Here is a 22,979-nt window from a genome sequence, read left to right as displayed (position 1 = left end):
AATTCAATGAATTTTTGGTGTTTTATCTCTCATAATGAAAAAACAAGCCTAGTCTTTCAGTGGTGACAGGCAGAAACTATACGCTGGCAGATATACATGTTTTATCAATGGTACTATGACTTACATTTTCTTTTTAATTGAGGTAACATTGGTTTATAATACCATATGTGATTTCAGATGTTCAAGTTCATACCACTTTAGAGGCTTATTACCACATCATACACAAAACATAGGCACCCACAGGCATCAGCAAAGTCTAGAGGGTTCCTTACCCCTTAGATCTTCACCACCCACTGCCTGAGGTATTCTCAATTTTCAGTCACATTTCTAGGGTTCACTTTTGGTTTGGTTTTATCTGGCACTCTGTTTTGTTTCTCCATATTCTATATATGAATAAATCTACTCATCATTTGTCATTCCTCTTCTGATTTATTTTACTTAGGATTATCACCTCCAGTTCCATCAGGCTGTTGCAAATGGCAAGCATTCTTTTTTTTTTTTTTTTTTTATAGCTGAATAGTATTGTGCTTATATAGCACATGTTCTCACATCTTAATTCACTCATCTGTCCTTGGGCACTCAGGTTGTTTCTATAACTTGTCTATTGTACATCTTGCTGCAATGAAAATAGGGGTGTGTATTTCCCTTTGACTTAAGGTTTTTATGTTCTTCAGGTAAATACCTGGGAGTGGAGTTGCAATATCATATGGTAGATCTATTTTTAATGTTTTGAGAAAACTCCCAAGCTTGGCGCTTTCCTTAAGGACTTAACCAGTCTACATTCCCACCAAAAGTGTGTAGTGCTTCCTCTTTCAACATATCCTCATCAACACGCCTTTCTGTTGGTCATTTTGATGTGTGCCATTCTCACAGCTGTGAGGGTCCTGTCTCCTTGTGGCTTTGGTTTACATTTCCCTGATGATAAATGATGATGAGCCTTTCTAGGTTTGCCCCCTGGCTTTCTGGCAGACATTTTTCTTAATATAATGTCTGTTATAACATCTTTAAATTTTAATATTTGTCATTATAATCATACATACTTATATATATGCATATTTTAATATAAATTAGAAATCTTGCTTCACAGTATTATGTTGCAAATTGAGATCTTTGATATTTATATGTCCAAATTAATACCTGTTTTTAAAATTTTTATAAAGATAATTGTTTCTTTTATTTCTAGGTAACTTTCAAAGCATCAAGACATTCAGTTTCACCAGATTTAAAATACGTTCTTCTGGCATATGACGTCAAACAGGTAAAGGAGTGATCTTTTTGAAAACTATTCTTTGTGATGTATTTTGATGGCATTTCCTAGTTTCATTTGATCATCTACTCACCTAGTAAAAATATGGCTAGTCCGATAGTTTAAGAGAACACTGATGACCAATACTACACAGGAGAGTTTGGAAGCATGCCTTTCTTTGCTACCAGGGACCATCTGCCATTCTGTGTTGACCCAAATTCCTCAATAGGGCAGGGTTTAGCAAATGCAATGAGTAGAGGTTTCTGACATTTCCAGGGTATCCTTATTGTGTAATTGAATGTTTTATGTATGTGTAGATTAGGGAGTTTCCAAAAAATATGCTCTGGGTGACATTGTATAACTTGAAAAATGATTGGAAAGGATTAATTCAGGTTATGGTCAATGGATTCTTTGGTGGTATTTGAGAATAAGCCCTGTGGTTGTAGAAAATTTTTAAAGTGTGGCAAAACATGAGGTTAATTCTGAAAAGAATAAAATGTCTAATTGAAATTAGTGTTTCATTATTCTATGTCATATTTAGGCACAATAAGAGTGCTCTGCATGGTTGAGTGTTCTATACTTACATATAATTTGCACTGTTAAAAAGCAAAATAAATGTTGAAAAGGCAATTCAGCAGATAAGTTTTTGTAGTGAATAAGTGATTGGGAATCATTCAAGAAAGTTTTATGTGCTTTAAGATGGACAATAAAAATTTATAGACTTAAGTCAGGAAGTCTCATATAATGCATTGAAAGCCTTTGAACTCATGAAATTTCACAGTTCATAGAACCATCTATTTGATGGCTTTAGTCTTTTGAAATATACATGTTCTAAGATTTTGGATGAGCTTATATATTTTTATTTTGACTAATTAATTACACTGAATATTCCAGGGTGATTGTAAGCAAATTCATCTTTTCCTATTACAAACCTTGACCTTTCTTTCTGCTCTGTATTATCTCTGTTAATTGATTTCGGAAATCACTTGTGATTCTAATATATATATATATATATATATATATATATATATATATATACAAAGCATTACAGCATTGGGAAAGAATTGATTCAGGTTATGGTCAATGGATTCTTTGTTGGTATTTGAGTATAAGCCTTGTGGTTGTAGAAAATTCTGAAAGTGGGAAAGTCATGAGGTTAATTCCCAAAAAGATTTCAAAATGGTATTACTTATCCACAGAATTTTAAATTAATAACAACTGACATATCATTAATGCAATCATATTTTTGTAACCACAATAATCTCTGTGGAATATCTCTGTGGAACTGGCAGAGGTGCAGACATGAAACAGAATACAGGTTCTATAAGTACATCCACACAAGTATGCCTAACTTATTTTTGAGAAAGACATAAAAACATTGATGGGTAAATAATTCTATGGGGACTACACTTGAGGGGAGGGAAAAGCAAACGTTTAAAAATGACAATGATATAAAACATATTAATAATTTTTTAAAAATTTAAAAAATAAAAGTGGCTATCAGTACTCTCAAAAAAATAGTATCAATGGGAACTTTCAACAAATGTCACTAGAGCAATTGGACATTCATTGGTAAAACAAAAAAACAAACAAAAATGCATTGCAGTCACATTGCAAAACACAAAATGAACTATGGATTAAATGTAAAATGAATCTATGAAACTTCTAGAAACAAATAGCAGAAAATCTTTGGGATTTTGGACTAGGGAAAAACTTCTTCAACTATGCATCAAAATCACAATGTATACTGTAACATCTCAGGGATATTGTGACTTTAATACCTTTAAAGTCACTGATGTTTTGGTTCCCCAGTATCTGTAAAAGTTGCCTTTGCATTATATTGTAAACTATTGTGTACAGTAACATTGTGTCTAAAAAACATTGGCCATAACTGAATTTAGAAATACATTGTGCTAAAAAAATATATCATCTAAGCCTTCAGAGAATAATATCCTTTTCCTTGTTGGATGGTTGCTACTGACTGAAGCTGGGATGGCTATGAAAATATTTTAAATTGACTCTGTTTTACAAAAGACTACTTTGCAGCTTGCCATGATGTTTAATAGCATTTTTTCCACAATAGAACTTATTTCAAAATTGGAATCTATCCTCTCAAATCACTTTCTTTTTTTATACATAGCAAGTAACTCCTGATCTGTTAGGTTTTATCATGAAATTGCAACAATTCAGTCACATTTTCAGGCACCACTTCTAATTCTAGTTGTTTTTCTATTGCTACATCTTCCTCCTCCATTGAAGTCTTGAACCACTTAGAGTCATCAGTGAATGTTTAATAACTTCAATTGGAATGTTAGTGGTGACATTTTGACCTCCTTTGAATCATAAGAATCTTAAAGGCATCTAGAATGGTGGTATTCCTTAAAAAGATTTATTTATTTATGCATACAAGAACAGAGGTACAAGCCAGAGGTGCAGGGGGTGAGAGGATTCACCAGAGACAGAGCAGGAAACAGAACAGGCAGATTGACTGAAGTACACTGCTGAGGGGAGCAGCGGGTGAGACAGGAGAGGTTTGCTGCGCCATGTAGGTATCTTCCTGGCTGGGATCGAACTCGTGCTGCAGTGGCTGTGGATAGCTCCATAGGTTGTGTCTTAACCCCTTGCATCACCAGGGAGGCCCCTAGAATGGTGGCATTTTTCCAGAAATTTTTCAATTTCCTTTAACCAGATCCATCAGAGGAATCACTACTTTTGGCAGCTATAGTCTTAAAAATGTATTTCTTAAATAATAAGACTTGAGAGTTGAAATGATTCTTTGATTTATGGGCTGAAGAATGGATGTTATATTAGCAGACAGGAAAATAATATTCTTCTCCTTGCACATTCCCATCAGAGCTTATGAAAGACCAGATACATTGTCAATGAGCGTACTCAGTTTGGAAGCAGTATTGTTTTGAGCAGTAGGTGGGCTTAAAATATGCAGCAAATCATGTACACAGATATGCTATCATCCAGTTGTTTTTTATTTTCCCTTCCACTTATAGGGCACAGGAAGAGTTAATTGAGCATAATCATTAAAGGTCCTAGGATATTTGGACCTAGGATCATAGAATTATTTTATTTTTGAATAAGCATTTACTTTAAAATCACCAGCTTCATTTGCCCCTGACATAAAAGTCAGCTTGTCCTGACTTTAAAGGCAAGTATTGTCTTTTCACTTAAACAAATGGCATCTTTCCTAATATAAGTCTACTATAAGACTGTTTATCTACATTGAAACTCTTTTTTAGTGTAGCTGCCTTCATCTGTTATCTTAGCAAGATCTTCTGGGAAACTTGATTCAGATTCAACACTTGCTGCTTCAACTTGAACTTTTATGTTTTTATTCTTCTTTCCTTAAACATCACAAACAAACCTGCTGATTTCAATTATTTCTTCTGTGGCTTCTTTTCTCAGCCTTCAGAGAATTGAATAAAATTAGTATCTTCCTCTATACTAGGCTTTGACTCAAGAGAATGTTGTGGTTGGTGTGATCTTCTGTTCAGATCACTAAACCTTTATCCATATAGCAATAAACCTTCATAGTGCTGCGTCTTAACCCCCAAAGCCCCCAGGGAGGCCCATGGACTTTGATTTGATGTGTACTCACCCATGCTATACCTTTTTTAGTATTTTGTGAAGATTTTCTCTTGAAAATTATTACTATTCTAATTTGATCATATGAAAACTATTTTCACCATGTAAATTACAATATTTGTGCTCTGTAGCATCAAATGTTTAATTTCAACAAAGTGAAAAGTTACTTTATTTTTTTAGTCAGGTTACTGATTTTCATAAATTGGGGGATTTAGGGGTATAATATGAATCCTAGCTCATTTGAGGATGTTTTATGCTTGTTGTGATGGTAATCTATAGATAGATCAAGATAGAATTTTTTTTCTTTTCCGTGTAAGATTCTCACAATGTGTCAAAGACTCTGAAAACTTTTTTTAAAAGAAATAGATATTTCTTCTGAACGATTGTTTTTTTCTTTATTTTTTTAAGATTTATTTATTTACGCATACAAGAACCGGGGGACAGGTCAAAGGTGCGGGAGGTGAGAGGATTCACCAGAGACAGAGTGGGGAACAGAACAGGCAGATAGACTGAAGTACACTGCTGAGGGGTGCAGTGGGCAAGACAGGAGAGGTGTTCTGTGCCATGTGGTTAGCTCCCTTTACTGGATGGGGATCGAACTCGTGCTGCAGAGGTTGCGGACAGCTTCATAGTGCTGTGCTAACCCCCTTGCACCACCAGGGAAGCCCATGCTCTGAAATAATAACTGTACTTACTGAAAGAGAAAACTAATAGATAAGGGAAAAATGAAGAAAAGATCATTTGAAATTGAAATGAAGGATGTCTTCTTCTAAGGAGGTATAAAATAACTGTTTAAGAAAATTGTTTACTGCTGGGGGATTGCTGAGTAGCCTTGTCATTTTCTTCCTTATTCTGTATTCTCTTTGCCTCATTATAAAAGGAGTAGTGGAATATAAATCAGCAGTCAAAAAAGATAAACTCATGCCATTTGCAGCAACATGGATGAAGATGGAAGGGATTATGCTCAATGAAATAAGCCGGAAAGGAAAAGAAAAATATTGGATGGTTTCACTTATAGTAGGAATGTAGAGGAACCAAATAAGGAATCAGGAAAAAAAAACAACTATAACAAAGTAAAAATCAAAATCAACAGGCAGTTATAGACCAAAGACATTCTGTAGGGTAGGAGGAGGGAGGACGATCAGGACAGGTGTGGGAAGAGCACAGGGACTATGATGATGGTGCACGGGTGAATTGGTGGCAGGAATTTTATGGGAAATCATACATTGTGCAGAAATGAAAGATGATATATTAAATACATATTAAAATTAATTTATTAGTTAATTAGTGAGTATAGGAATTAAACCTGGCCGCTTGGCTAAAGTAGATGGGAATGTTTTTAATTTTGTCTTTTTATGGCATTTCTACTTTTCACAATGGCAGTCCTTGCCATCTCAGTTGTGATCCTGTTTATAAGGAAACTCACTCTAGAACAAAGCAAACTTAGAAACCTCCAGGTGATAACTTTGATATACTAAAGTTTCAGGGAATCAGATCCTCCTAATAGGTCCCTCCATTTTTTTTTAAATAAGATATTAAAGTTACATGGTAGCAGGAAAACAGATGAAAACAAGACATGTCCCATGTCGTATATCCAAATTGTTAAATTCATCCAACTGTTTTTTAGCATGTAACTATATTTGAGAGAAATATTTCTAAAGTGGTGTAATAATTTCTAGTAATGGTCTTATCATCTTATTAGCAGGACAAAGAAAGACAACCACTATATGCTTTATTCCTTGCCTGATGACCATCGTTATGAATACTGATTACCCTGCAGAGGTAGTTTTCTTCATGTGTTCTCCCTTGTTCATCCTTACAGGAAGGATAGAATAAGGATGAATGGATGGTCCTAGACCGAGTGGGGTAATGTGTTTACATCATCTCTTGTTTGAGATACTGCAGTGGCCCCTGTCAGATTTTCCTTCAATTCTTCTTGTCCCTTTTAATCACTTCCCAAATTCACAGTAAATGGATTTTTTTTTTTTCCAGAAGAAAGCCTATTGTCAATCTGTGTTTAAATTTTTCTGGTGATAAGAATGAAATGTCTACATATAGCCTGTGAGGTGCTTCTGTCATTCTAATCTCACTTCTCCAAATGCCCCTTTGCTTTCAGAACTTGTGGAATTCCTACAGTACCTCAAATACCATCTCCCTTCCTATCATGAAGCTTTTACTGCTCTTCCACCTGCAACAAAACTCCTGCCCATATACTTTCCTTTATTTCAGTAACTTTTACTTAATATTTAGAGACCAACTCAGTCACATTTGCCTCCAATCTCAAAACTGTTCCAGACTTCTCTGACTGGACCAAATTCCCCTATCCCATGTTTCATGGAATACCTCCTGTTAGTAGAATTTATCACAGCTGTTATTGTATCTAACGCAGTGCCTCACAGTGTTGCTCAAAAGGATATTTTAAATTAATGTAGGAATTAATGAGCTGGAATCTCTAGCAAACTTACCCCTTAATTTCCAGATGAAGGTTTCTGGGACTTTTTATACTTTTATGGCATTTGTTCTATACTTATTTCTTAATAATTTGTCATTATATTTGATTTATTCACTTATGAGTCTATCCCTTGACTTACAGCTAAGACACTTAAAGTCAAGACTTTGCTTCCTTGATTTTAAGGCCCCTAAACTTTCTACAGTGAATGGTTCATGATGAACAATCAACATTTGTTGAACTATAGCAGACATTCTCAATCTTGGCTGTAATCAGAATCATATGGAGAGTTTAAAAAATTATTAAAGTTTAGGTACCACCCTACAGAAATTCTGATTTAATTGTTCAGGGATAGAGCCCAGACAATAAAGGTTTAAAACCTCCCCAGGAGATTGTAATATGCATCCAAGGTTGAACACCACAGAATTTCAGTGAACCAGTCTTTTGCACCTATTTTATTAACATTTTTTGATGTAACATTGTTTTATAACACTGTGTATGTTTTCAGAATGCAAGTTCATACCTCTTAATATATATGTTGGTACATATTTTACATCAACAAAGTACCAATAACCTCCACCACAATCCTCATAAAAGGAAAAACTAGAAATAAAAATTAAAATATCTATCATACCTCAGCTACTTTGTGTCAAAATCTTTACTTATCCACCCTTATTCCTTACAGTTTCACCTTATATTAGATGGGGTTATTCTTATTTTCTTGATGAAAATGCAAAAAAAAAGGAGATTCTCAATCTTGCCTAATATGATTTAAAATAGAAAGGTTGTTTTCTTGTTTTATTTGTTTGTTTGCTTGTTGTTTTCTGGAACAGTTGTTCTCAATGTATGGTCCCAGAATAGCAGCATCAGGAACACCTAGGCATATCCTGAAATGCAGCCCTGGAATCCTTCCCAGACCCAGTGAATAAGAGACTCTGGGGCTAAAGCTCAGCAATCTGTGGTTTAACAAGCCTTCTAAGTGATTCTGATGCACAGTCAATATTGAGAGTCACTTGTTTAGAGGAGCTGATTCCTTAAAATCAAAGAACTCTGTCTGAGAAAATATCTAAGCATCTGGAACTTAACCATGTACATGACAATGAGTTACAGATAATATCATTTTAGAAAGATGATCTATTATATTTTAGTATTTCAAATGATTTGGATACTAAATAACTGACTTTCTTTCTGATCTTGGGCTCTGGTCTGACCTCATTTAAGCTTCAAGGTCTATGCTTAAACTATCATATTATTATTTTATATGACTTACTGAGGAGTACATGGAATTTGGAGTAAAATACTAGGCTTTATATGCAAACTATGCTGATTATTTTTTGAAGTATCCATGCATACATACAGATGAAATTTTACAAACTTAACATATCCTTGTAGCAAGGAGATATATATATATATTTATTTATGTGCTCCTTTCCAGTCACTAGCTACCACAGCAGAGACTACTGTTTAAGCTTCTAACAGCTGTGATTAGTTTTGTTAGTTTTTGTTCTGTGTATGTATGAATATATGTATGTGTGTGTGTGTGCGTATACATACATATATTCATATATTCATAATTAAAAGTACCCTAAGTCCTTGTACCTTGGTCATTGATGCATTTTATAGAGGTAGGAGAATTAGAGATGCTAATGAGCTTACTTAAGGTCCCACTCACAGATGCAGAGGAAGTAATCATTTTCATCTTTCTCCAAAGCCTCTGGTTCTTTGATCACAATTTTAAGGAATTGCAAAAACCATTATATAACTCTACAGGTTTATTCTGTACTTTGAAAGAATTATTTCCCCATTCATTTGAAATTATATCAACTGAATGCTAATTTCAATTGAGCAATTGTAAGACAATTGAAAATTATTTGCAGAACTCAGATAGCATTTATTATTTATATTTATTTATTATTATTTATTTACTAGTAGTTACACGTTTTATTTGTATATTTACTTCTTAGAAATACCCAACTAGAAATGTCCTCAGAAATACCCAACTAAATAATTATGGTATGCAATTTGATGACATAAAATTGAAAATAATTTTAAATAAGAAAAATTACTGCAAAATATGTTGAAATCTAGATATTATGAAATCTTGATTATCAAATTATTTGTGGTTAATAACTGTCATCTCGTACTTTGAGATTTTCCATATCAGCCAAATCCATTTTCTCTGTTAATTTGAGTAATGTTGAGTCATAGTTTAAACATGTATGTTTATTTTATATATTATTCCAATGTTTGAATTACTGGTTCATTTGAATTGTATAACAATTGTATTGAGCTATCCTTGAAAATCTGTAGTGTTTTATATATACATTTTAAAGACAAATAAGTAAATGGAAATTTTTTTAATCAATCTTTAATTCTCATTGGAAGTATTCTTGCTGTTTGGATTAAAACTACACATTGAATAGACTGATGAATAGCTAAATTAGCTACTTATTTAATACTGTCAACTTCTTGTCTTATGTTTACAGTCAGAAACTTCAATTAAATATACTGTTGTTCCAGCATAATTAGAAATGTCTTTTAAGTGTGATGGGACATAAATCTTCATGAGAATAAGTTCTTTGTGAATAGAAACATAAAATGTGAATGAATCACTTAAATCATGTCTAATGGAATGACTCAATCAATTATACATGTACTTTAGTAACTATGTTAAAGTCTGTATTCCTAACTTGATGCTCTTCATAGGAAGAGCTTCATTATTCTCTGGAGTTGGATGTATTCATCCCAGTTTATGTTCCAACTAGTCTGCAGCTCTGTAGACAAGCCTTTTTTATGATAGATATCTATTTTAACTAAGAAGTAATCACTGTAAAATGAATCCTGCATGCCCTGCTGACTGAAAAAGTAACTCTAGCGAATTATCTAATTAAATTTTGGGCCTTAATACTTCACTGCTTCACAATTAGAGAGACATATTTAAGAAGTCTTTGGGAGTGCATGATCTGGTCATGGGATTATCTCAGCTATTAAACATCATACACTTGGGGTGTACTAATATTTCGAATAATTGTATTAACAATAAACTCAGGGAAATTGCGGTCTAAGAAAATGATTATGTGACTTGTAGTTGACTCTGAGGGCATCCTGTCTTCCACTGCCCATAGAATGCCCTTTTTATGATCTGTTGTTACTACATCTGCTAACCTGCTTTCCTAGTTAACCTCCTCCTTACTAAAGAGAGACTGTAAGGCATGAAAAATTTGTTAATGTTAATCTGTGATATTTTTTTTCTTAGTTAAAGCAGAAGAATTCTAGGAGATTATTAAAAAGGGAAGGGAAGGTGGGAGGGAGGAGGAACGAAGGAGGTAAAGAAGAAAACATAAGTTTTAGGAGACAGCAAATGGATTTCACCTTTTTATTTTTATTAATATGGCTATAATAAATCAAATATATATATATATATATATATATTACTGGCCTTATATTTGTGTTGTTTGGTGCTGCTCTAGAACACAGCAGTAAATAGTCTAGTGTTCCAAGGGCAATTGGAAAACATCTTAGATTACCCACCTGGAAATTGTATAGAAGACAATAATTCTCAAATATTTAGAAACTAAAATAAAGGACTAGATATGTAGCTGTGGAAAGAGAAGACTTTGAAAGAATATAAATATCCTGAGCAGTAGAAGATTGTCACAAAGATTAGTGTTTAGATGTATTTTTAGCATAAAACTGAGGTTTTCATAGCATAAACACAGGAAGAAAAACATGAGACTCTCTGCTAATATGTCAAATTTGAAATCTTGCAGATAATACAATCCCAGATTTTTCTGACTGCACATTTCAATTGATTATAGTAGAGTTTGCTTTATTGAGTCATATCTGTTTTGAAAAGTATCATATAGAATAACTTTTCAGAATATAATAACAATAATAATTCCTACCCTACAAGGAACAGAAAGGAGCAACCTCTGAATTAGCAGTGGTGTTCATAGCCAACCATCTTCATGGGAGAAGCTAAAATTTTCCAAACTCGCCCCCTGAGCAGGGGAGAACTGTTGAAAAAAAGGACAAAGTTGAGGTTTTTGTCAGTTAAATGGCTGAAATTTTGGTAGTTACAACCACTGGGATTTTTAGTAATTAAGCTTCAGGACTTCTGGCACATACACCATTGGTGAGAAGGGGTAATCTGTCAGTTTGCAGCATAAAGCTTTGTCTTAGACCTTGTTCTTTGCTCAGTGGATACTTTCTGGGGTCAGACAGATGGAATCTGGCCACAGACCAGCCTGTGAATATTTTCTCTCTCCCCACCTCTTTTCCTTACCCCCTGTTTTAAGTTAATTCTGTTACTGTTGTTTCACATTGTGTCTTCTTTTGGGTGGAGTCCTGCATATCTATATAAGCATGCTGGTTGAGGACATACCAGCCAGGTCATCCCCCTGGGTCTTGCTCTGTTTCACTTATAGAAATATAAAACTTCAAAGATAAAGAAAAAGAATATGCACTCATAGAAATCCAATAGTGTTTTCTGATTATAACAAAAGACAATAATATTGTGTGTGATTCCTAATTGCAGTTTACACTAATTAACTTTTAATTGCTTTTATGTTGCTTATTTAAAAAAGGAAAACAGTTAAGGTTTGTATGTTAGTAATTTAACCCACTCAAAGAAATTGGGTGATATGTAAGGCCTCTTAATTAGCCAAATGAAAAGGACCTTAATGTTTCTGAATAAATGGAGTAGAGAATATAATTAGAGTAATGAAGCCAACACAATTTTAAAAGACCTCAGCCAGAAAATGACCACGGTTTATTGTCAAAAATTTGATGTTCATTTTTTTAAAAGCAAAGTTTTTGTTTAGATGAGCAATTTAATATGATGGATATGTTATACCTGGAACATAATAAAGTATTCATGATTATACTTAATTTTACTTTTTCATACATAATTATTTTTAATGTAATTTTTCACAATTGTATCTCCCCTGTACCCTTGACATCATTTAAGGCTCTAACTGGAGCTTAATCAATGTGATAACCCCCGCACAAGCTACCATGTAAATACACATTATTGTCATTGGTTTGCTTCTTGAATAACTGAATGACTGGAGTGGGAGGAGGGAAAAAGCTTCCTGACTTAGTGGGAAATACACTTTCCCTTCTTCTTATCCTTTAAAGGACCTTGTCTCAGAATAAGAAATACCTTACAAAGCTGATGAAAACCCAGTAGTAACCATGTAAAATTTGATATTTCTAAAAGAAATAAAAAATAGATGTGCTTCCATATAACTTTCATCCTTGTATTAATTGTTGCATCTATATTTTTCCACTCAAATTTGTGCATGATATCTGATTGGCAGTGATTTTTGTCAGTTTTTTTCAATCTGAATAGAAACATGTTTCTTCCTATGATAGTCAAATACAAAACATCAATAAATTTTAATGTAGAGGTATTGCTTTGTCATATATTCCCTATACATGGAATTGAGGAGCAAATTTTACATTTATTGATTAATTTATTACATTTATTTATTTATTTTGTAATTTTTTAATTTATTGACTTTTAAAAACATCTTTGTCTATTTTTTCAAAGTATAGAATCTCTCCCCTTAGGTGCGGTCACCGTAGTTTTCCCACCATTAAAGTGCCCACAGTCCACATCCTCCACTGTGTTCTCCTGCCTGCTGTTCTCTACTAACTCTCTCTCCACCTGAGTGTCTTAGATCTACGGTCTCCTCTCCAGAGCCAGTCTTCAGTCTTATAATTTGTCTTGGTCTGATCTTTTGTTTAATTTCTCTAGATTCCACATATAAGTGAAACCATCCGGTATTTATGGTTTCATAAATGACTCATTCTGGCTTGTTTCTCTTAGAATAATTTTCCTTTTTACTTAATATGTATACCTATCTTGTATAACAACATAATTATATTCTAAGTCAAGGATAACTTACTAATAACTTACTTTGCCTATATTTGCAAATTCAATAATGCCATGATACTCCCCCTTGTAATCGACAAAATTGTTTGTGAATTATTGGTGTAACACAATATAAAGACATGTTGCAAAAGGTAATGTGAAAGGGAAATTTATCTAAGCAATGGATATTTTTTATTAGTAATGAGATTAGTAAAGAATGAAAATCTATAATGACTGAGTTATTTGAATCAGGTCTGAATTTTTCATTCAAAACTAAAAAGAGGTTTTTATTTTCAGAGAAATTATTGCATCATACCCCAAAATCATATAGACTATTTCCCAGATATTGGACATTTAGGTTATTTCAAATTTGCCTACTATTATAAATAAATCGGTGATAATTATTAATGCCCTAAAACTGTATCTATCATTCATCAGAGTCATTCCCAATGACTGTTATTTTTTGAAGGTTATTGAAGTATATTGCCATATTCATTTCCAAGAAGTTTATATCAGATAACATTCACATGAGTTCTGTATTACTATGTTTGTATTCTTTTAATTTGACCTTTTAAGCATTATTATTTTTTTTTGCATGAGAAAATTGAATAAAAAGTTCAAGTGATTTGATGAAGACCTGCTAGATAATAGCAGAGCTGGGATCAAAATTAAAGGTCATAATATTAATCACAGTGTTGAAATGATTTTAATGGAAAATGTTATATTCATTAATCATAAATTCTTTCAATAAGTATTCCTAGAGTGCTCACTGTGTGCCCAGCATTGCATATATGCCATGGATACCACACTGAACAAAAGTGAGAATTCATTGCCCATATGGAGCTTGTTTACTAAAAATAAAGATAAAAAAAAAAAGGTAAATGACAACATGTTTAACATGATAAGTTCTGTAACTGGTGTGACTATGTAATTACAGTGATTACATAACAAATGTGACTCAATAATTTCTAATGAAATTACTTCTGAAAGATGGGCATAATGAAATAATTTTCCTCTACAGTCTAGTAAAAATGAGTAGTTTACAGTAACAAAATATCTTGACTAGAATTTATCTTTAAAAGGGATTATGTGAGCTTTGTATTCAATTTATGAATTGTTTGTGTTGATTTCATCTAATCTTTTATAATTTTTCCATGAGGTTGAACAAGTACATATTCTATTGCATTTCAGTAGGCCCAGGGATCCCTGTTAGCTTTACTTGGGGTATACAAAAACCTTAAGTATTTACTGGAAGAATAAGGTGTCATCTCTTATGACTCAGAAGTTGTATCAGGGTAAAGTCCTCAAGGCAGCAGACTCCTGAAAGACTGGGATAAGAGAGTTTAGTCTTAGCCATATAATGTCTATAATTCTTTAAGGTCATGACAGACGGCAAACACTGAGTGTGCCAGAAAATCCCAGTTTGGAAATTATGTGACCTTAGTCAAATCTTGAACTTTTCACCTTGTCAAAGACTGAAGGGTATCCAGTCCCTTGGACAGCTATCAAAACAATGAGCAATGGTCAGTAAGTCAAAGTGGGTTATATTGATGAGATCTCTGACTTGAATTGGTGCTAGGGAGAGCTGGCAGTCATAATTTTATTGGCAAACATGATGACATAAATGAACTTTCCTGTGAAAATACAATTGTAAACATTTAGGCTTATCAATTTCAAATAAATACTAATTTCTCACTGAAAATTTGATCTCTTACATGTTGTACCATGTGACTAGAAACTTACCCCTTATTTATAAGTTATATCTCTATTATGGAATGTAAGACACTAAGATTTTTTTTTTACACTTATTTTCCCTAAATTGCCTGGATTGCAGCGGAAAGCAGTAGGCACTCAGTCTCACTATTTGGGAAAATGATAGATTTCTCTTATATCAAAGAATACTAGGTACTACTTGCAGTTTTGTTAGTATATGACCGCTGCTTTTAACACTTCTAGACAATACTTTCAATGAGCATCAACATCTGATTTCTATTCCTTCTACTTGTAACAATAAATTAGGAGATGAAACCTAACTCGTAAGAATCAAGTGGTGAAGGTAAGCATTGTGTTGATTTTAATGCCAGCTGTGCAAGTCATATTAATATTAAATAGATTTTTTATTTAACAATTGTAACTTCAAAGAGGAAAAATTATTATCTCCAACAATTCAAAGCATTCTCCCACACACACTGTATAGGTAATGGAGATGGGAACAAAAACTGAAAAAAACAATACCTTGCTTATTTTCTTTCTGAAAGTGTAAGATAATGAAAACTGAGAAATACAATGTGCTTTTAGCTCACTTTTATATATATTATATATATGTGTTATATATCACATTGCACCATTAAAATAATAATAAGAATTTTTATGGTACTTACAGAATATTAAATAATCCTTAGGAAATTTCAATGTACTCAGCTTACTGAAGCTATAGGTGTGCGTCGTCCATACATTTAATTTTTTGTTTTATATTTAAATCTCTCGGGCTACTTTTCATATGCATAGGTGTCCATGAACCATATGGCAGAAGATAAACAATTTCTCCTTCTGTAATTTCTTTCATGCTAAGAATTCTTTCCCATTTACTTCATATTAATTTCTAAACATTCATAACTTAAAAAATGTGTGAGAGTGCAGCCTCATAAAAGTCACAGGAAATACTAGACATCATAGTCAGGTGGATAACCCTGCTTTGGGGGTTACTTTTCACTAGTCCAGAATTCCTTCAAGCACAGAGTTGAACTGTATAGACTAAAACTACATATTCAGCCCTTTCTTCCCATCAAGACTAATGTTCCAGTTAGAGACTTTAAGTTGGACTCAATTTAGATGTGGCTGATTTTAAGGATCAAAGCAGAATTAGGCAATTAATTCTAGACCAGTTCAATTTCATTTTCTGTCCTGAAGGGCAACATAGCACATGCCACTCGATTACAGACTGCCCCAGATGTGGAATACCACCCAGAAAGAGGTGCAAAATGTGTCTGTCCTGCTGTCACAAGTGACTTGAGTGAGAGAAATGTGGTGGTTATAGTCTAGGAATATTTCCTTTTGCCTTATTTTGTCTCGTATTTTTTGTCTGATAAATAGACTGACTGTTTATCCACTGAAAGTTTTGTCTTTGCTGTTGTCTAAGTTGTTTTCTATCTTCCAGATGAAGGAAGGTGCTCTCAGAGTGTTACCAAGAAATGGCAGCACTTTTATGTTAGAGGGACTCTCAAGCACCCTGATTTATTGTTGAGGAAATTGAGGCCCAAATAAGTCAAATGATATAAAGCTAGGCAGTGGTAGAATTTAACCGAGAGACTGGGTCTCCACATTCTCAAGTGAAGAACTTTTTTTAACCACATTGTTCTTTAAATTATCCCATGTCAATAGCAAAGGGAGAATGTGTATTCCCTTCCAAAAAATCAGAAAGAGACAGACTTATCTTAATCCCTTTCAAATACTAATTACATACCATTTTTCACACATCTGCTCATTCATTTTCAAATATTAAATCCCAGGAAATGTGCTAGGAACTAGGAATAATAATAATTACACATAATCCATGCCCTTCACCTGAAGAGCTTATACTTTAGTGTGTGAAATATGTATGAATAGAATTATAGTACATGACAAGGGCAAGCCTTCAAGAGTTAGAGAAAGCTCAAAATTCCTAGAAATGACCATCAAAACTCTATCTTGAATACTGAGTGGAGGCTTTTTAGGGTTAAAAAAGAAAGTGGGGAGATGCCTTTAAGGCACTTATGGAATCAGTCATGGAAACTCCCAGCTTGTGTTCACAGCAGTGAGATCCTTGATATCGCAGCGATGTCAGAAGATGAAGTGTGGAAGTGATTCTGAGGATGCTGAATCCATCTGCTTGCTAATTATTTTCAATTTCTGTAGTTAGTTGAGATGAAATAAAATCATGAGTCCCTGAATCCTCCCTTACAGTCTTCAAAGAGTATATGAGATATTTCCATCAGTCAAAAGATACTGATTGGTTATTCCAGTTATTTGTCCCTGCATGGTGCCACTAGTCTTAGTGAACTTGGCAAGATCAAAGGAAACTACAGGGTCTGATTTCCACCCTTTGACCCAGGGCTGGGAAGTAAATGTCTTTTCCCCTTTGTCCTTTATGTTTTCATTCTTGATGCTAGAATGTCTCAATCCACTCTTGACCCTGTTAGTACTCTTTCTACTTGAGAATGGAAAAGGCAGCAAGAATGAGCTTTGACCAGCTCTAAATTTAGGAATGCTCCTCTTGGATCTAAGGTCATCTGCATTGGGCTTGGTAACATATTTTTGTTTTTTTTTATATATATGTTCAACTTCTGAAAGACAATGACATGGGAATGAATGCATTCCAATTCTTCCCTTCCCAACTGATCACCAAAAATTGTATCAAAAGTAAAACAGCCAGGGCCTCCCCTGTGGCGCAGCGGTTAAGCGCTGGGTTGCGAAGCTGCCCGCAGCCTCTGCAGCGCCGGTTCGATACCCGACTGCTCCCCGGCCACCAGAGGAGGGTCCCACAAGGCGCGCAGACCTCTCCTGCCGCCCGCTGCTCCCCTCAGCAGTGTACTTAGGGCCTTCTGCCTGCTCTTCTCGCTGCTCTGGCTCTAGTGAATTCTCTCACCTTCCCATGCTTCTGACTGTACCCAGTGCTTGTATAAATAAATAAATAAATCTTTAAAAAAAAAAAAAAAGTAAAACAGCCAAGTCTTACCTCACTGGTTGTTTATAGTAAGATGGATGACTCTTTCCTTGATTAAAATTGAAATCAGTAAATATATTATCATGTTCTGTTCTAATCAAATATTAAATACATCTATTTTGTGAATATGTGTTTTTCCTATGTATTTTCCCCTTAGGTATGTAGACCACTCTGCTGTGTATTTGTCATGTCCTCAATGTGGATAAACCAATATTTATAATGAATCCATGGTTCCCTTGTGATGAGACAGACATATTTCTTTCCCTTCATATTGTTTGGGTAGTCCATGTTAAATCTACTATTACCTTTTTTCTGCAATATTCTTACTCATGTATTTTGTGTATTAACACTGGTAATCTAGAGAATTATCACACTTTTTAGGATAAATTAAATAATTCTACACCTGATAAAATACAGGGGTAGAGGTAGGACAAAATGGAATGCATGATATCTGATCTCCCCAAAGATTAGCCACATTATCTGCATTCAACTTCTTGAACTGCAGATAGAAAAGGGATTTGTGAGTGTGACTCAAGGAAGTAGAAATCTAGATCCTTTGGAAGATGTGGCAAAATTGGGAATTGTAGTGAACAGCATGCAAATGTTGGGAAAGACAGATTTTTCTTTTTTCCTCTGACTCTTCTGGGACAACAGAGCTTTGTAGCTCCTCCAGTATTGTGTGCAGCGTTGCAGCTGCATTACATACACAAAAGCAGTTTCACTCAAACATTCATTATTGGACTCTTACCAATAGAGCTAATATCTGCTGAGACTGATAAGGAATGAATATAAAATCCTTAGAAGCTGTGACCCCGGACTTTTAGAAACTTATAATTTGATATTCTTTCCTTGACTCATTTTTACTTCTGCATACAACCCTTTATTCCTGACACCAAATGTCACCTCATATCCACTTCCATCCTACTGTTGCCCTACAGAAAAACTCGAAGCAAGACAAGAATGATAACTTACTATAAAATTCCCAGTGAGGTCAATCTTCATCTTTCATTTTGTTAAATAATTGGAGAACTATTTTAAAAACTGTCTGGCTATAATGTATAAAGCAATTTTGAAAGGATGTTTTTGCACTGGAATAATTTTTATTAGAACTTCAATATCTTTGAAAAGGTCCCTTTGCACAGTGGAATATTTAAGGCTTCACTGATAAAGTTGTAGTTTATAGTAAAAAGAAAACACAAAACCTTATTTCTTTTGCCATTTATAAATTTAGTTCATAAGTCTAAAGTGTAAAACCCTTTTCTTAGAAGGGTTTTATGAATGTCTTTATTAGGGCAAAAGTTAGAGGTGCAAACAAATTTTATATATTTTTACATGTAAGAAATAGCATTAAGTAGAAATAGCATTTATACTTGTTAGAATAAAGTCAATGTTCAAAATGCATTTTAATTAATAACCCAATTAGACTTGAAAATAGTACTTGAATAAATGTAATTTTAACTTTTGCACAATAAAATCTTGATTAGCTAAAATGAAACTTACAAGAAATATCAGTTATCTAGAAGGAATGAAATTATAAGGCAACTCAAATATACCTGGAATTTAGAAAACTATAATAGAAAATTTGGGGGAGAGGGCATATGCAGGAGGTTGTAGTCATCTAATCTGACTGCTTATTAAGATTATAAAATCATAATTTAGATATTTAAATCTTCTGGGATTCTCAAGCAAATTGTTTTCCTATGAATTATACTCTCTTGAAAACCAAGAAATTCTAACAGATTGATTATGGCACGTTCAACAAAGAATTAAATAAAAACCACTGATGATTCATCAGTTAACTGAAATCCAGTGGAAATGCTTTTGACTGATGTGCTGAACATACATACAAGGAAGAGATGTAAGGGAGTTAGTGGAGTAGACCAATTAGGACCTAAAAGTGCATAGAGAGACATATTCAAAATGCTGAGGGTGCTCCTCAAACCCCAGTGCAGAAGGCAGTGATGCCACGAGGAGTTTTATTTAGTATAAAAAGGTTTAGTTATATCAATCTCAAGACCCTTTATTTCCCCAATCAGTAATGCCTTGAGAAGAGATATTTCCTTGCCATCTAATATTGGATGGTGGGAGAAGGTCAGTAATTAGACATCTAAAGGTAGTAGACAATAAATACCATAATCATATCTGTAACCATATAAATGTTGCAGATTCCAAAGGGTTTTGTCTGACTTTGCTAATTAACCACCTACAAATGTTGAGGATTCAAGCAGGACTATGTATTATATAAGTCACATCAGGAGAAGGACAAGAAGTATCCTGAGAAGTATCCTGAGAAGTATCCTCTACCCCACTAAGGGAGGTGGGGTATAGTCCTGGTTTTGTGGAGTTAATGATCAGGGTGTGGTAGCAGGGAGCATGCTTTGGATGGAGTTCTACTGGGGTATGCACAAGAAGAACTGCATGCCTCTTCATATATTACATCTCTTATTAGCATCATGAGTCTTCACCCAGACATGTGTTTCTCTAGCAGGGTATTGAGACATGTCATTTCTAGGTCAGTCTTTGGTCATCTGCTTCTGTGCATCCATCAAGTTTCAGCTGGTTCTGGAGCCCTAGCCCAAGGACGGAAATCTTTTGCAGGGTGGAGTGTCTGTTTTTCTCACTGATGATTGGCTGGCCAGGCCTATCAGCATGGTTTGTTTAATACCAGGAAGGTTAAGCAAGAAAGGTTTAGATCCAAGGGGGTCCTGTAACAAAAATTTACATAGGCCTGTATATTCATTTTAAAAAATTTAAAAGATTTATTTATTTATGCACACAAGAACTGGGGTGTAGGCCGGAGGAGCAGGAGGGCAAGAGATTCACCAGAGATAGAGTGGCGTCAACCAGTGAACCAGAACTGACTTTGTGAATTGTTTTTCTAAGTTGGCATTGTGTCTCTTTTGTGTCCTAAAAATATGCAATTAATCTTCTTATCCCTGTCCAACATTCTGTCCTTCCCTATCTTAATGACTGTTCTCATAGATATTGTTTCCCTGACTTAAAACTCTTTTTTTTTTTAAATCAAACTGTTTCATCCTTCAGCAATTAGCCCAAAGTTCTTGTTTTCCATGCAGTCTCTCTCCGCTTCCTCAAAAAATGACCTTTTCTGTCACTGAGATCTTACAAAATTATTTACCATTCTTGTGATACTTTATGAATGTTGACTTGCGGGAGTCAATATATTTGTGTGCCACTTGGCCATGTTTATTAATTCCATCCTTTAAAATCACAGTGGCCAGAATATCATCTTTCACCTGTGTTGCTGCAGTAGCATATTGATTGATCTCCTACAGCCAACACATTCCACCTCCTATCTAGTACATTCTGCACAAAGAAATCATAATTTTTAAAGGAGAGTTATAAGTATGAGCTTAACAATTCTTTGGTTAAAATTAATCAATAACATATTAAGATAAATTCACAATATTTTTCAAGATCTGCAAAGATTTGCAAACACTGGATCACTCCTACATTACTGGCTTTGTCTCTTGCCACTATATGTCTCTATTCTTTGTGCTCCACTAGGATTGTTCCAGGAACATTAGATGGAATGCATTTTTGAGTATGGCATTCTCCTTCTTACCCCAATATTCATAAATACTATTCCCTCACTTTTAATGTCCTCTTTCCTACATAACACCCATTCCCATGTCAGGATATGAGTACTCTGTTAAGTACATAGAAATCAAGTGCATCGATGCAGCTTGGGTGAGCTGATCCCATACAAATCATCTTAATCATACAAAAAAGAGAAAAAAATTCCTAAGGACAATCCAAACACATAAAGAAAATGAAAGGAAGAAAACACACACTAGTGAGGCAGAAGTAAAACTCCCCTATATTCAGTAATGACTTTTATAATAATACATAATTGCAGAGGCCTTTTATAGTTCTGAAGTCTAATGAATTAGATAGTGAGATATGAATGAAAAATGAAGAAACTCATCATCCTATATTGTGTGCATATCAGTTCAATGGCTAAAGTTAGCTGACTTAGCTTCTTTGACCCAGTTAGAAGTTTTCATTTTCATAACACCAATCTCTTCAACATCATTATTGTCATTGCATCTCTAAAACATTTTTCAGACATGACAGCTATAATGAAATATACGATACTTACAAAATGTGTTCAAAACATTGCTCACGGGAATGTGCATAGCTTGTGTATTACTGAAACAGATGAAGAGAGTCCCTAATACATACTTCCCAACACAGATATGCTTGCTTCATTTTCTTTTTTCATGCAGAAATGGACCTTCATTTTTTGTTATTTTGTTTTTATTTTTTATTTTTTGCATGAAATTCCCTGTAGCCATCTGTTTAGGCAGTGACCTATTTTCTTTCCCAACTTTTCAGTCAAAATGAGAATTAACTTTAAAGCTTATTTAAAGGAATGTGAAAAAGCTAAATATGGGGTTGCAGCTGGTTGAGACTTTCTATTGAAATTCTCATGGCCTGGTATAATTTGAGATCTATTTATGTAATTGTCATGAAATAGGAGAAACAATCAAAGAAAGCTGCATGTTACATCATTTGGCCAAGATGAGATGTCAAAAAAGACATTGTCTTGGTTTTTATTTTTTTTTTAAAGAATTGAACTGCAAATAGTAAGCCAGCCCACACACAGATGTGTTTAGTTTGACCCTCAGGGTGCTGGTTCAAATATTAACTAAAAAATATTTTTAAAAAATGAGTTGTTAGGGGGCCTCCCAGGTGGTACAGGGGTTAAAGTCTCAGCCTGGTCAAGCTATTGCAAGCCACTGCTGTGTGAGTTTGATCCCAGGCCAAGGAGCTGACCCACATGGCACAGCAGTTCTCTCTTGTCTCACTTGCTGTTCCCCTCAGCAGTGTGTTTCAGTAGCTCTGCCTGTTCTGCTCCCCACTCTGTCTCTGGTGAATCCTCTCACCACTCACACCTCTGGCCTACACCCAATTCTTGTATGCATAAATTAAAAAAATCTTTAAAAAAATGAGCTGTTAACATTGAAAAATTAGGAATTTTTTTTTCATACAAACCCATATTTCAATTTTTTCTTGTGTACTTAGAAAAAGATCTAGCAATATTGAGATGGCATTTCCTCAGGCAAACAAGGAGAGGTCATTCCTT

The 22,979-nt window shown here is 34.3% G+C and overlaps 1 protein-coding gene across 4 annotated transcripts in view; it reads left to right on the top strand.

Annotated features, from left to right (window-relative positions):
• Nucleotides 1-22,979, top strand: part of DPP10 (dipeptidyl peptidase like 10) — a 611,591-nt gene that overhangs the window by 341,485 nt on the left and 247,127 nt on the right. For all 4 annotated transcript variants that reach the window (XM_054699639.1, XM_037523252.2, XM_054699638.1 and 1 more), the window contains exon 5: nt 1,184-1,258. In XM_054699639.1, coding sequence (XP_054555614.1) covers nt 1,184-1,258 — 75 coding nt within the window. The remainder of the gene's footprint in view (nt 1-1,183; nt 1,259-22,979) is intronic.

This window comes from Talpa occidentalis, unplaced genomic scaffold, assembly GCF_014898055.3.
Source record: "Talpa occidentalis isolate TD23 unplaced genomic scaffold, MPIMG_talOcc4v2.1 talOcc4.3, whole genome shotgun sequence".
Taxonomy (NCBI): Eukaryota; Metazoa; Chordata; class Mammalia; order Eulipotyphla; family Talpidae; genus Talpa; species Talpa occidentalis.
This window is presented reverse-complemented; position numbering and strand designations above follow the sequence as displayed.